At 41.8% G+C, this 16,708-nt stretch overlaps 1 protein-coding gene across 1 annotated transcript; it reads left to right on the top strand.

Moving 5' to 3' along the window:
• Positions 1–712: 712 nt before the first annotated feature.
• anxa14 (annexin A14) lies at positions 713–9,921 on the top strand. Its single transcript, XM_080442082.1, is given in 14 exon segments — positions 713–824; positions 1,183–1,222; positions 2,412–2,508; positions 2,790–2,878; positions 3,682–3,795; positions 4,064–4,098; positions 4,100–4,152; positions 4,418–4,497; positions 5,187–5,225; positions 6,006–6,096; positions 6,562–6,657; positions 8,780–8,835; positions 9,138–9,245; positions 9,584–9,921. Coding segments are annotated over 13 exon segments (945 nt in total). The 5' UTR covers positions 713–824; positions 1,183–1,195; the 3' UTR covers positions 9,644–9,921.
• Positions 9,922–16,708: the final 6,787 nt, after the last annotated feature.

Below are 16,708 nucleotides of genomic sequence, written 5' to 3'. Positions count from 1 at the left end.
AGGAGCGGTAAGGGTAAAGTAAAAACCATATTGTGTTGGTGTACGTTTTCATCTGTACAATCTACGGTGTACAGTTCCAGTCACAGTTGGATCAGATCCACCAAGTTACCACTGACCCCCACTGTGGATGAAAACTACAACAACTGAATTGTTTAGTGGACATCTGATCTTTATCTGGGCGTTCACAAATCTGTCTGTTGAAAAGCCTCTTTGTTGGGGATTATTTTGTCTTCACTGAAATCCACTTTTCAGGTTTCAGACATTCCATTTATTTTTAAAGTTAGGGCGTATTAAGGAGAGTTATTTTACCCTGAAACTATAAGATTGGCCCCTCGCATATTTGCAGGAGTGGGATGGCATGTTGCAAGGTGAGTATTATATCTTATCTTGATCTACAGAACTGTAAGTACCGTAACAGACACAAGCTGACTTAAAACTGTCAATACATTGATCAAACTTCAGGATGTTGAATACAGAATCAATACATAATTTTCTATTAGATGCAATATTTACATTTTACTGTCGTTTCAGAACAAGGTTTTTTTTTTTCACCTGTAAACAAAACCCGATTGTCTGGATTCTTCCTCTGCTTGGAATGTCAGATATTTTGCATGTCAGTTACCATAGTAATGGTAGAAGCCAATAGTAATGACATAGGTGGGCAGATACTGAGAACCGATTGGTCAGATGTTCGGATTGACACACAACGGTGGGTGTAGTGTAACAGGTGTGGTGTAGCAAAGGTGGGACACTAGATGCAAGGCTGATTAAAGGTTGACAGAAGCGACTCGCCTGTACGGAACTGCCACAAGACTCAGTTACAGGTAGGATTTACAGTATTATCACCGTTGTATTTCAGAGGGAATGGGAGCACTTAATGTACCTGATAGGGAATATGTTAAGAAATATAAGAATCTTGTTGGGTGTGTATTTTCTGAGTGTATCACCACAGCTGTTGTAAATACATTAATCAACAACTCATAACGAAGTAAGTCAATACTACTACTGGAATGGAATGGATTCAAACCAAATAGTTGCATGCAATCCACTCCTCCTGTGAGAGGGCACGTACACCAATGTGTGCATGTTATTACTTGATTCTGTTTGTGTTCATGTTTCTGCGTGTACTGTACAGTGTGTGGAATGTGTCTGTCACTTACACACCCATACTCACTATTGCAGGTTAAAAAAGGCCATGGATCCAGACTACTTCAAATCACATGTAAGTTAGTATCCTCTTTCCTCTGCATTCCTCTGTTTCCTATCACGTCTTTAGGTCTAAATGGACACGCTCTGTTCTTTGTTTCCTCTGATTCTTTACATTCCCTCTGTTGTTATCTCTACACCAAGCTTTTATAAACAGTACTTACAAGTCACAAAGGCGTGTGGTGTCAAATACTGCATGACTGATTGCCAAATAAGGAATGAATGAGTGCCAAATGAATGAGTGTCAAATACTGTATGAATGACTGGGAAACTGCTGATTACCAAATAATGTATGAGTGAGAAGACATATTGTATAATCATTGCAAGTCCATAATCAGTATTTTCACTTCAACAATTTATAAAGTTGACTCATGGTGAGGCTCTTGTTTAATGCTTAAAGGAGTAGTTCACCCAAAAAATTACTTATTTTCTATCAATTGCACACCCCATGAAGCCTTAAATCCATGGATTTATTTGTGTTTTTGTCGCATTCCTAATAAAGGAGACACAAAGTAGAGTATTTGTGTCTCCTACCGGAAATACACCCGGGCATCAAATTATTGCCTTAGGAATGCGACAAAAAACAAAATAAATCCATGTATTCAAGGCTTCATGGGATGTGCAATTGATAGAAAATATCATGCTGTAAAGGTGGACATGCTTTTCATTCTCTGAATTCATCTTGATGAAAAGTGATTGATATATCTTTGTTTCTTTGTGTGACACCGACCACAATGCAAGTCATCTAATCTCTGTCATCATCTTCCTCGTGCTATCTTGCAACACATTCCACCTGGTTCCTGTCATTGTTTTGTCAACATTCCACTTTATGGTATGCTTGCTTAGTACAGTATGCATGCATACACTATGCAATTTTCATACTGTACCTGCCCTGTATTGTCTATTCTTTTGTAGATTTAACAACGCCATGTAATTACATCCATATTTTGGGCATGTCATTGGCAAAAATGTTCACAGAATGAAAATGTTCACAAAGTGTTCACAGAGTGAAAACATGAATGAAGTGTTTTTAGATGTTTTTAAATACATCAAAATGTCAAAGTTTCACAAATACGCAAGCGCAAGCGAAAATAGCTTGTAGATCGGCTATTTTTGGTATTCATCGTACGACGAAGAATATAGGGCTTATGTGGATAACAAAGTCTCCCTCTTTCTCTCCCTCCCTCCCTCTCTCTCTCCATTAGGACATGTCGTGGGGTACCTTGGGCACGGTGCGTCCCTTCCCTAACTTCCACCCTGACAGGGATGCTCTGGAGATCCAGACTGCACTGGGGAAGAAAGGTACCTCCTTATAAGATGATAGACTTGGTGAGCAGGTACACCTGCTTTAGGAGTAGAAAGCTTACAGATACATTTTTACACTGAGTTAAATTAACACTCAGGATTTTGCCCTGTACAGCTACAATGGCATTTGAATGGTGGCGATGTTACCTCTTAATATGTCTTACCAAGACAGTCAACCAAAGATAAAGTAATAACTGAATTGCTTTAGAGCCGTTGCACAGTGGCTCAGTGTTGAGACAGATGCTATCATTGTAATCTGAACACTTCCTCTGGATCAGATACAGTGACTCTGGTGAGAATCCTGACCAACCGGAACAACCATCAGAGGCAGGTCATCACCCAGACCTACCAGGAAATAATAGAGAAGGTAAACTATTGCAGGATCTTCCCACTATTTTATGCCTATGAACTTCATTGTGTTGGTAATGGCTCTCATGCCAGTAGAAACAAGTGTATACTTTGTTCGACGACGTCACGTGCCAAAAGTAGCCACTCTACAAACCCACAACGCGTCACATTGCGACGCGTTCTGAGCTTGTAGATCTGCTATTGCTGTACTAGTTCAGGTGAATCTCATTGTGACTCTCTGGGACATTTGTTGACATTAACGTGTGTGATCCAGAATGTTGTTACTAAGTGTTTGCAGAGTAAACTGGTCTTACGCCTTGTCGGCCTTGAACACACCTTTATTTAAAGAGAAGGTAGCAACATCATGGGAAGTCTTTATAACCTAACAAAGAGTTAGGGATTGGGATAGGATGAGGACTAAAATGGTTTTGTTGGTAATATAAATATAATTTGGCTGTCATTTTTGGTCCATAAGCAAAACTTTATGACTAAGAGCATGGCAATTCCCACAATGTTGCAATTCTGGGAGTTAAATATAGGGAAATTCAGGCACCAGAGACAGTATACTGTAGCAGCACAAGTTACAGATAAGGACAAAGAATAATAGACTAATATGAAGAAACACTATTCAACCACTTAAATCCTATAGACTTTGGTCTACTCTACACCAAATCTCTTCGCAGGAAATACAAGCTCACAACGCGTCACAACGCTCCACGTTGTGAGCTTGTAGATCTGCTATTTTTGGATTAAAAATGGGTATGGAATATGGATGTTTGCTTGGGTTGGAGTGCGTTAATGTGATGGTGTGATGTGTTCCAGGACCTGCTGTCTGATTTGAAGAAGGCTCTGTCTGGAGAACTAGAGAATCTCATATTGGCTCTGATGATGAAACCAATACAGCACGAGGCTCATCGCCTACGACAGGCTATGGAGGTGTGTGTGTGTGTGTGTGTGTGTGTGTGTGTGTGTGTGTGTGTGTGTGTGTGTGTGTGTGTGTGTGTGTGTGTGTGTGTGTGTGTGTGTGTGTGTGTGTGTGTGTGTGTGTGTGTGTTGCACTGACGCACATGTTATTTCACGTATGCATGGCATCAAAAGAAGCTGTAAAAGGACAATATTTGGGCCCTAAATGTGGACTCAAGTAAAGGAATTAAAGTGCGTGTGTGCGTGTGTGTGTGATGTGTGTGTGTGTGTGTGCAAACAGGGTTTAGGTACTGATGAGGAGACCCTCTTGGAGATCCTCTGTACGATCCGGACAGCAACTCAAAGACACCTCTGCTGCCTACACAGAAAGTAATTCACAACATGCTTTTATTTACCTAATCATAGTCATTTTATTTACTCATGTCACAGTACTTTATTGGCCTCTGGTCTTATTTTACCAGCCTTTCCCAAAGTCTTGCTTAATTTTCCAATGCTCACAAGCCTTTATATTTGTTTCCAATAGCCAACTTGCAGAGCTACTGAATTAACTGTTATATTGTATGACTCAATTAATTGATTTAGTAGGTTTGAGTACCTCATGCGTGACCTTTTCCTGTTTCTTTCTGTGTTACAGTGTACAAGAAGGAGCTGGAGAAGGATCTGAAAGGAGAAACAAGTGGAGACTTTGCTAAGCTCATTGTGGCTTTGCTAAATGTAACAGTAAACCCCTTTTCTACCTACAGTATGACTAATGGTATCTCCCACCAGCTAAATGGAAGATCACTATGCAGTAAAATCCTCAGTGTGCAAATATAACCTAATGGACCCATAAGGGCCCAGATGCATAAATGAGCACTTTTCCCCCCCCTAAAACATAATTATCAGGTATTATGGTTATACTAGGAGGAAGATTTTTTTCAAAAAAGTGTACAGAAATTGTTAAAATTATGTTTTTATGTGGACACGCCTCCAGTTCATTAAGTATACCTGGTTCTCACCTTAGCACCTCCTCCACCACCTTAGCACCACCCATCTGTCCTAGTCCCTCCTCCTCCTCATGCACACACCTGTTGTGTTATGATAATGAGGGGGAGGGTATGTTTTTACTATGTCACTAAAGCACTGTTTTTCTATTGACACGTCTGACCCTCAAGGTTTCAACCTCCAGGTAGAAACTCAAAATAGTCAGAGAAGACATAAAACACCATAAAAACACCACCAGGGGGCTTAATGAAGTTTTATCAACCTCATAGACACATGAAAAACAGAAAAAGTGCAAAACCATGGCACGACCTCTTTAACGTAAATGATTATAATTTCCATTCCATGGGTTATGTTATGCTGTTGTTTATAAGGACATGTGAAACAGGCCGTCAGTATTCTTCTCTCCTCTCTCCCAACAGAAGGAAAATGTTGCTGGATGTGTTCAGACAGATACTGAGGTACAGTTTGAGATAATGCCTGTTAAATCACATTATTACACGGCTTGGTTGAATGCTTGATTCTGATTGGTCAATCATCTGTCATTATTTCTTGATAATGACCGATGAGCTCAGTACACAGCTGTGTACTCAGAGACTCAGAACACCTGCTCATGTCAACCTGCGCTGCTTGGTTTTATGCTTTATCCAACTTGACAGCCATGTAAACAAACAAACAATGTCATTTACAACAAAACATTGCTCTCAAGAATGTTTTTGAAAACATTTGAAGTGAGAAATAGACGATGCAATAACCAAAAAGTGTTTCTATTTGATCCACTGCACTTCCTTGTTTATTGTGGCGCATGTATCAACAGTTTCATTCTTTTGTTTTACTGCAATTGTTAGCTGATATTTTCCCACATGTGAAAAAATTTTCGAGATCCTGGAATTATATCATTAACGCTTTAACCACTCACACCCGGTACTTAGTTGACCGGGGACCCCCAGGGGTCTATAATAGGCGCCTTCCTTCCTTTTCCCTCTACACCAAATCTCTTTGCCGACAATAGCTGAGCAACAAGCTCACAACGTGTCGCATTGTGTTGTGAGCTTGTAGATTGGCTAATATCGGCCAATGTTCGCACCCAGAATAAGGACGCTAGATTTCATGTGGATAATTTATGAAAATGTAGGGAGAGTGCTATTTTGCTTTAAAAAGAGGGTATAATAATATTGTATGTCATATGTTTGTTTTTAATGTGTTTTGACTGTTTTGTGTGGTTCATGATTAAATATCAGACTTTGTCTGCATCACTGAATGGGAAGAAAGCTGAAGCTGGACCCTGGATTAATATACTGACCTCAAGAAACTCAGGCCATCTTAATAACGGTATGTCTGTGTAAGGATGTGTGTTTGTTGTGGTGTGTGTTTTTCTTTATCTCTGTGCTTGTGTGTGTGTGTGTGTGTGTGTGTGTGTGTGTGTGTGTGTGTGTGTGTGTGTGTGTGTGTGTGTGTGTGTGTGTGTGTGTGTGTGTGTGTGTGTGTGCGCGTGTGGGTGCGTGTGTATACGTGTGTGTACGTGTGTGTGTATGTGAAAAAAACAAAGTGGGTTATTCAACTTGTGTGATGTCAGTGAATTATTAACCCATAAACAAAGTATTCAAGGTTTACCATTCATAAGTTATACACTATTTGCTTATCTGTCCATCTGTCTTCATATATCTGATATATTTTCCTCTGTCATCCTAGCCTGCCTGAAAGCCTAATTACTATCTGTCTCCTGTCTTTGTGTCCTTGCACTGGGTTTATTAGAGCATGTTGACAGTGACACATATATTTGCTTACTATGTGCAGTGCTGATGAGACTGGAGCTGGAGCAGGGACAGACACTGGATCCCATCCTGGAAAAGCGATTCTCAGGAGACATTAGACGGGGTTTGAAAGTATTAGGTATGTAATGTACCATTGTGTGTGGTGCTGGGGGGTTGTAACCCTTAAAAATGTACATTCATGTTAACATAAGTTATGTTAAGGTTCAAGGTTAAGGTTAGAGTTCAGTCAGACAACTCTTGTATTGAATAAATATATCTATTAAGCATAAATGTAAAATACATGAATCATAAATGGCCGCGTTTCCCAAAGAGCTTCGTAGAGATGCTGCGTAGAGATGCTGCGCAGGTCCTACGACGGGTCTTACGTGCGTCCACACAGGCTGCGCAGTACCTTAGCAGGCACGTAGATTTCAGGTCATGCGTAGCCTACGCAGCTTGCGTAAGAGCCTCCTACACAGCTGGGACTCGGCGAAACCTACGCTCTACCCTCATTAGTAGCAGGTGGTTGTGCCCTACGCGCTATCTAAACTGGCTTCGGGAGACACCATCGTCGTAGGTTCTCAAGCGCACGGAGTTACGTGTCTGCTAAAACTACATTCGGGAAACAGCATGCACGTAGCCTACTCCCCGCCTACTCCTGGGAGAGGCGTAGCCCTGAGTGCTGTCCTACGCAGCAGTTTGTTACGATACCCATCGTAGCGAAATAGATCTATGAAAAGACCGACCACACACGCGCACACACACACACACACACACACACACACACACACACACACACACACACACACACACACACACACGTATATATATAAATTGTACTCTCACGGATGATCCGATCATCTGATAAAAATATTAAGCATATGCCAAGTTAACTAAAGGTATATAAATGATGCTGAGCTAAATATGTTTCCTTAATTTCGAAGTTTTATAGTTAAACGTTATGATGAAAGTCCCCAGTTCCTCTCACAAAGTGACAGCTGTGAATGGTTAAAAAATCTTTTGAAAATAGCAGATCTACAAGCTCAACGCCTCATAAGCTTGTAGATGTAATTTAATGCATAAATATATTATTCAAACGTTGTATTTAGAGTGGACTGCTTCAGGATATCTGACAGTTGGCTCCCTCTGTCACGACAGTATTTTTATCAGATGATCGGATCATGCTATAATTTATAAACGCCGGTTTCATGCATATGTAGTGGAAGCAGTGAGCTGGGATTGAACCCGAAACTCCCACTCGCCAGCCCGACGCGTTACCAGTCATGCCAATAAGCCTGAGCCCGATAGCCAGGTCTTTTGCACGCCACTTCTCGCTAATTTGAGTGTGGGGGCTACACATAGAACCAGCGCAGCAGTTCCTCCTAACAGCCGCTCGCCCTACCCAAAAGAACAGATCTGCAAGCTATCAACACGGCATGTCGCAGAGTGTTGATAGCTTGTATGTCTGTTGTTTTGGGGAGGCGTCGCCCGTTACGCACCGTAATATATATATATATATATATATATATATATATATATATATATATATATTATATAGGGTGTGTGTGTGTGTGTGTGTCGTGTGGTATTTTTATGATCCATTTCACTGTATATATTCGCAAAGGGTGTTTAAACTGCTGTGTAGCGTAGGACAGCACTACGTAGTTTACGTAGGCTTTACGTAGGCTTCGTCCAGGAGGTCTTACGTGCATGCTGTCTCCCGAATGTAGTTTTAGCACTCACGTAACGCTGTGCGCTTGAGAACCTACGACGATGGTGTCTCCCGAAGCCAGTTTAGATGGCACGTAGGGCACACACAGCTGCTACTAACGAAGATAGTGCGTAGCGGGGTTGCTACTGCGCAGCTGCGTGGAAGCTCTTATGCAGCTTCTAGGCTACGCACGAGCTGAAATTCGTTTGGGAAACCCGGCCAATATCTGTAGCATCGAGGCTCTGTCTCATTTCATTCACTCCCTGCAGGCATGAACATATTATAATAAACACATTATCTGCCTAATAGATATTATAGGGAATGAAATAGAGGGATTTGTACAGAAACAGAGCCCGCATGTGGATGCTGGGGTGGTGATGGGAGCGCAAAAAACTTCATGGAACTTGGCGCAGGGCAGCGGCAGGGTAGCAGCATAGCAGGGCAGCAAGATGGCAGAGCCGGAGCAAAAAGCACTTGCACTTTGTAAGTAACTCTGGATAAGAGCGTCTGCTAAATGACTCACTTGTAAATTCTCTGTCTGTAATTTCAGTGCAATGCATTCAAAATCCTTATCTGTACCTGGCACAAAGACTAGAGACCATGAAGGTAAGGTTCTGATCATCTTTCTAAAAATCCAATCTTGGGTGTGGATGGTTGAGCATTGTCACTGATAAATGTATTGTTTTATTCATTCAATCGTAAACACAAAAATCCCAAGTGTTCATGTATTTATTTATGAATGGGATCGCCTCTTGCGTTTCCTCAGTCGCAGAGCATAGACACATTAAGATGATGGACAATATTTAGACATAATCATGTTCAGATAGCTACACACCCCAAACATTGCAGTAGAGTATGTCGTTTGATTAGTAATCCCCTCATGTCCTATTGGCTCTCTTTTCTTTCAGCCTGCTGTAGTCCAAGGGATCCTGGTATCTCACTGTGAAGAAGATTTGCTGTGTGTCAGAGTGACCTACCTTCAACAGACAGGGACATCTCTGTACACAGCTCTACAGGTACTGTAGATCACGCACGCACGCACGCACGCACGCACGCACGCACGCACGCACGCACGCACGCACGCATGCACCAGGCACGCTCAAACACACACCACTACATCACTGTTTTATTCAAGTTTGAATAGGGAGGCATTAGACCCAAGTTATGTTCATACAGTACATGAGGCTGTACAAACTGTTCATCTAAAATAGATGCTAATACAGTTACATAGCTTGAAATTAGACACGAAATCATTAATGTCACATTATGTTTTGAATGAAGTACCATTACCCATACAAGAGAAGTTTGTTTTATTCTTTATTTTACAGTTTATCTATTATAATTTTTTCCACAGAAACCATTCAAAGGGGATAATCTACAGGCGCTCCTGGCTCTCTGTCGATCTGAAGACTGAAGTGCTCTGTCCAAAGTCTACAAATTACAAGCTCAAGAATATACAAATAAAAATATTCATTATAACTATTCACAGTATCTAAAACAGTATATGGAACCTTTCACCTCTACACATCAACTGAGACACTGTGCACAGATTTATTTTGAAGTTCCAAAAGTATCCAACTCAGTTGGCAAAAAATCCTTTAAGTTTAAAGCTCCCACTAACTGGAACAATCTACCTGTTCACATTCGGTCAATAACATCTTTTAAATTGTTTAAAACTGTGTTTTAAAGTGTTGTTGTCGTTGTGTTATTGTTGTATGTTTTGTTTTGCCCTTGTTTTGTTGATTTGTTGTTTGAACTGTCTGTGAAATGTTGTGTCTAAATGTATGAAAAATTTATGAATTTTGTAATCTGTGGACCCCTTTGACAACGTCTCAAGCGGTTATTCACAATAAAATAATTTCAATAATACACCACTGTGATTTAGAAATAATTACAATTTCTTTCCTGTTTCAGTATTTAAATAGTAAAAATAATCGGAGCACAGGTCTCCATCAGGTGAGGTAGGTTATTGTGACCTCCTGGTGGCGCTATAATAGGCCAATGTGAAAAGGGTGCCATTTCTTCTTAGGCCTTTCACGGCAATCGGACACTGTAATCATGATTTGAGGCATTTTGTTCCAAAAATGTGTTTTGCTAAATTAGACCTGCTGGTGGCGCTATAATAGGCCAATGTGAAAACGGTGGCATTTCTTCCTCGGCCTAGTGGGAATGTGCGTGCAAAATTTCACGGAAATTGCACGCTGTGTTGTGTGTTCATGATTTGAGAAGCCAGCAAACTTTGGAAGCCAATGTTAGCCAATTAGGATGGAATAGGAATTATTGGACACATTCGTCTTGATCACATGACTATAGAGATACTGTGTACCGATTTAGGTGATTTTTGGACAGAATCTGAAGGAGTAATATCAAACAATTTGTTTTACAAAAGTCAACCTCTTGGTGGAGCTCTAAAAGGCAGAGGTGAAAAATGAAGGGCAAAGGTTTTTCCTTGGCCTCTAGGGAGGATGCGTGCAAATTTTCACGCAGATCGGTGCAGTTATGGGTAAAAACGCGAATCGGCCTATTATAGCGCCACCATGAGGCTGATTTGAACATTTTCAAGTGGCACTTCCTCGGCCTAGTGGGAATGTGTGTGCAAAATTTCACGGAAATCGAATGCTGTGTTTATAATTTGAGGCATTTTGTTCAAAACGACCCAATCGTGCAAACTTTGGAAGCCAACATTAGCCAATCAGGATGGAATATAGAAAATCGGACAGATCCGTGTTGATTACATGACTATAGAGATACTGTGTACTGATTTGCGTGTTTTTTGGACAAAATTTGAAGGAGTAATATAAAAAAAAATGTTTTGCAAAAGTCGGCCTCATGGTGACACTATGACAGGCTGATCTGAAAAATGTGGGGCAGGTTCTGCTGTGGCATCCAGGGAGTGTGAGTGCGCAGTTTCACAGTGACCGGGCCAACGGTGGCGGAGATTAGCTGGTCGCAGACAGAAGGACGGACTGACGGACGGACGGACAGGGGGCAAAACATAGTCTCGGCCAATGCCTTTCGGCCTGGCGGTGACAATAAAGATGTCCACTGTATATCAGTCACACACGTTTCATAATGATTATTTTGTTTAAGAACATTCACTGCAGTGGTGTTATAATGTAATGAGTGGTGTGTTTCTGGTCCAAAGGAATAGGTCATGACAACACTTTTTATTTTATTTATTTTCACACTGAAATAACAGATCTTCTAGCTCAAGCTTGCAGATCGTCTATTCTATTTACGGTGCACAACTAAGTATACATCAACCTTTATGGTTTAGACTAGCTTCATGGTTCTGCAATTATAACATGTTCAAAGCACTGTGTGTTTCATGGTTTGGTTTTCTGAGGAGCTACCAGCTCCTTCAGAAGGTCAACTCAACACACCTGCACAGCCACACGTCTCTATCTAGCTACTCAGTGTGTCACAACATGCAGCAGCAACGGCGCCACAAAGCTCAACAGAGTCGCTTTAATTAAAGGACTTCCACTGTGTGTCGTATTAGTGGCCACAGTTGTAGTGTTGACGGCGGTGGTGAGTGCTGCAGTGGTGGGTGCGATCCACGACCACGAACACCACGACCACGACAACCACTTCATGGTGGTCGTGGATGTGGCGGTCGTGGTTGCTGCGGTCGTGGGTGCGGTGGTCGTGGATGTGGCGGTCGTGGTTGCTGCGGTCGTGGGTGCGGTGGTCGTGGATGTGGCGGTCGTGGTTGCTGCCGTCATGGGTGCGGTGGTTGTGGGTGCGGCGGTTGTGGTTGCTGCTGTCATGGGTGCGGTGGTCATGGATGTGGCGGTCGTGGTTGCTGCGGTCATGGGTGCGACGGTCATGGATGCTGCGGTCATGGGTGCGGTGGTCGTGGTTGCTGCTGTCATGGGTGTGGTGGTCATGGATGTGGCGGTCGTGGTTGCTGCGGTCATGGGTGCGACGGTCATGGGTGCGACGGTCATGGGTGCGACGGTCATGGACGCTGCGGTCATGGGTGCGGTGGTCGTGGTTGCTGCGTTGGTTTTGGAAGCCTAGGTGGAATTATGGATGAAGAGATATTAGTCAGTGTTTTGTAAAGTTATAGTGGTAGGCTATTAGTAGGACTATGTGTGCCATGCAAGAAATGCCTCTGCTAGGGTCAAGGGATATTATCAGAGAGAGAGGGCTGTTATGGTAGTCCAAATAAAAGGATGACAGACCTACAAAACAGACTTTTTATCATAATTTTTTACACATCTTATGTGGCAGATTATAGGATAAGATAAATGACTTGTAGAAGTCCAAACAAGACTGGTCAATTACAGCTGAGATTGAGCTCTGTTACAACATCACTTACTTACATTTAGCATGGAAATGGAATTAATACTTATACAGGAATAAGACCAAAGCAAAACTTTACTTGCTTGTAAATCTGCTACTTTTGCTATTTTTTATTTGAATTCTGAAAAGTAACAATTTTTGACATATGAGGTTTCCACCCGACAGAGACGATATACAGTATAACTACATGTATAGCTATGTATCTAGAGTTACAACAGAAAGAGGACTGTGGCCCTATTGTACACTGTCACCTGTCCCGAATCATTAGTAGATCTGTTACTCTTAGCTAATTCTTATAACCACTTAAGCCCTATATACTGCAGCACACAATGAATAGCTAAAATAGCCAATCTACAAGCTCACAACGCGCTCACAGCGCAATGCGATGTGTTGTAGATCTGCTGTTTTTGCTATTTTTGCAAATTAAAATATATTTTTTAATGTGTTTGAAGATGTTCGCCTACATGACCAAAATAGGGACACCTGGTTTAAAGTGGCCTTATGTCATCATGACTGATTGATGACCATTACAGCCTGAAAAAACAAACCACTACAACTAATACCAAGCATTGGTGAGATAATTTGAAGAACAGTTATGTCATGAACAACAAGTGAGATGCAGAACAAGAATATATACAGTAGTTGAATAATTACCTGCGCTGCAACTGAAGCTAGAAGAGTCAGCGCACACAGTCCCAGAGCCAGAATCTTCATGGTGTCAAGAAGTGTGAAGATGTATCACTGGAAATGTTATAACAATGTTCAAAGTCTTTATAATGTGGTTTCTTTTCGGGTGATACCGTGGGATAAACCTCAATGAAAATGTCGCAGCACAGAAGGAACGAGATCCGATGGATATTATTCTCCAAGTCTTTTATTTGATCAACTTCAGGAGTATTCACAAAAAGTGGCAACTGAGTGGGTCAAAATACAGTGCCCTGAGATCACACAAGTACACACTTTTATATAGTATTCAAGACACGCGCTAGCTTCGCAGTCCCTCCTCCTCCTCCTTCTCTCAGCCAATCGGGAGCTGATCCGCTCCGGCCGAGCGCACAGCGAGTCTTGCTAGGCTTATCACACACATTTGCATCAAGGTAACTTCTGACAATACAGTTTATGTTCCTGTGGCCAAACTATAACCTAAAATGGAATATTCTTTAATAATTTGTGTTCAGTATGTCCTGAGCTTTAAAAGGAGTGTAAAAATGCATACATTTATATAAATATACAACAGTTAACAAACAAGAATTTTAAGGAACAACATAATCTCTTCAATCGGACTGTTTTCTATCTAAAGAGGCTTCCTCTTTGATCAAACGGATCCCAAGACCTAATCACTGAGAACCTGTTTTATCTTAACTACTGTAAACATCTTTACCAGGATGTTTATACTATAAAGGAAAATAGCTCTGTGTTCAAATCTAATGATTAGATACGTTCGTGGCCTACAGTAACTTATGCTACGAACATCAGATTTCATCACAGCTGTTGAGTGTTTAACTTTGTCCATTGTCTATCTAATCCTGAGATGTTTTGGAAGAATGTGTCTTAGTGAAGAAAGTACTTCAATTCAGAGAAACAGTTGCTGGTTAAGTTCCAGGCCAATCACTTCGGATGCTGTTATTCTGAATGAAATGACTCTGCTATGTAAAAGCCCATGTATATCAATTTTAGCATATATGATGATCTGGGAGATACTTCAATAACCTCACAAAGAGTTAGGGATTGGGATAGGATGAGGACTAAAATGGTTTCGTTGGTAATATAAATGTAATTTAGCTGTCATTTTTGGTCAAATAAATGTCAATTTGCAAAACCTAATATCTACAGAAAAATACAATAGAAGCCCCTCCAGCCTCATCTTGGCTTGAATTGTAGATCACATTACAGTCACAACAGGCAGGTGCACATTTACTATGTTCAAGGCCTAATTTTATTTGTATTTTTGAATATTTGTATTGAGCTTCTTCTTTTTTTCCCCGCCAAAATCCATGTGACACATTTCAACCCCAATGTCCCCCAACCCAGCCCAGCAAAAAAAGAAAAAACACAATAAAGCTGCTGCTAATATATTCAAGGCGTAAATTGTCCATTACCATAGCATGCAACCATACTCAGGCCACTGTTTGTTTATTCCTTTCTATCTCAGTGTGGAGTGATGTTTTACTGACAATTCAAGTAATTTGAATACAATAGTGGTCAACTTTTTCCTATAGCACATTTGACACATATACTAGTGTGCAATATTACTATAAATTCTCACACAAGCAGCACGAATAGACAAATATGAATAAATACTATTCAACCACTTAAATCCTATAGACTTCCTTGACCGGTGTCCCCCAGGGATCTGTATTCCGGCCCCCTCCTTTTTTCATTCTACACCAGATTCCTTTTCCCGAAAAAAGCTGATCTACAAGATCACAGCGAGCTTGTAGAGCTACCATTTTCACAGAATGTTTCCCTATTATTTATGACATATGGTTCAATTGGTTAGAATAGGATAATATAAAGAATGATGTAGTTGATCAGGTAAACCCTCTGGACTAGTAAACTGGACCTGAGTTGGCTCTGTATTTTGTTATCCGTCTACTCTACACCAAATCTCTTCACCAGAAATAGCCAATCGACAAGCTCGCAACGCGTCACAACGCTCCACGTTGTGAGCTTGTTGATATGCTATTTTTGGCTAATGTTCCCCCCAGAATATGGATGTTTGCTTGAGTTCGAGTGGTTTAATGTGATGATAGGTGTGATGTGTTTCAGGACATGCTGTCTGATTTGAAGAAGGCTCTGTCTGGAGACCTAGAGAATCTCATATTGGCTCTGATGATGAAACCAATACAGCACGAGGCTCATCGCGCCTACGACAGGCTATGGAGGTGTGTGTCTGTCTGTCTGTCTGTCTGTCTGTCTGTCTGTCTGTCTGTCTGTGCATAAATGGTTGGAAAAGGCAGTATTAGGCTCTGGCTCTCTGCAAAACTGTAGTCACAGTTTTCAGAAGGCGGCACACCTGTTTCCTGTTCTAGTTCATTTTCCCATAGCTAATAGCTTTATTTGATTGGTTCAGTAGCAGAACTGGAAACACACATGACCATAGACATATAAAGGTAGACGCCTCCTTCGGCTCTGAGGCATCTGTATCTCGAGCGCCATTTTAGAGGAGGCAAGCTTCCGTGTGTGTCACAGAAGGGGGCGTTCGGTGGGCCAATCAGAGGCAGGTGGGGGTGGGTTTTTTCGTAACCCAGCCCTTAACCCTTTAAGAGGCAGCCGCGCAGCAACTAGTCAGTTAGACGCGCTGTGATTGGCCAGTGGTCAACGTGCTGTGATTGGCCAGTAGTCAACGTGCTGTGATTGGCCACTATGGCCAGTAGTCACTTTGAATGGTAGCGCGCCTCCTCTAAAATGGTGGCTGCGATACAGGTCGCTCCGAAGAACTGCAGAGGCCAATGATCTATCTAGGTTTCTATATCTATGCACATGACACCTTCACATGTGTCTCCAGTTCAAATCAGCTGCTGAGCCAATCAGTTGAAGCGATTTGAAAACACAGGTGTGCCACCGAAAACTGGGACTACAGTTATGCACATGAGCCTATTAGTGTGCTTGTATTGTATCCACCTGTTTCCGCGGGAATTTACTGGGGCACAGGCCCCATGCACAGGCCTGGTGGGGGACATATCCGGCGGAGGCACTGCATATGTATAGCCTACAACCGGAACTGACGCCCATACTCCGCTGGAAACTTGTGGATAGATTTAGCAGGCTCTAAGGAGGCAGGCTCTAAGGATGCCAGTCAGTTAGTCTCTCCTTCCATCACTTTTATCTCAAAGAAGATATCACTAAAAGCTACTGGCTGTATTGCCATGGAATTTGTTGTGCTCTCTGGTAGATGGACCATTCTGATTTTGGTGATCCCATTGGTGATCCTCTAGTGCCACCCTTAGGCATAAATGTCCACTTGCACACAAGATATCTCAAAATGTAGGCTAATGGGAGGATTGCCGTCAAGCAGCACACCATCAAGAGGCCACTACCAGGGCTTTTACAATTTGAGGCCTGTTGTTTGAGGTAAAGTTAATTATCTGCAGTGCAGTTGGTGTTTGGAAGTTGGAAAAACATCCTTGAAATCGGTACAGCTGGTGCGAACAGACTAAAAAGATGGACA

The sequence above is a fragment of the Gymnoscopelus braueri genome (genome assembly GCF_963280865.1).
Source record: "Gymnoscopelus braueri genome assembly, chromosome: 11".
NCBI classification, from domain to species: domain Eukaryota; kingdom Metazoa; phylum Chordata; class Actinopteri; order Myctophiformes; family Myctophidae; genus Gymnoscopelus; species Gymnoscopelus braueri.
The sequence above is the reverse complement of the archived record's forward strand: the minus strand, read 5'-3'. Positions and strand labels throughout refer to the sequence as shown.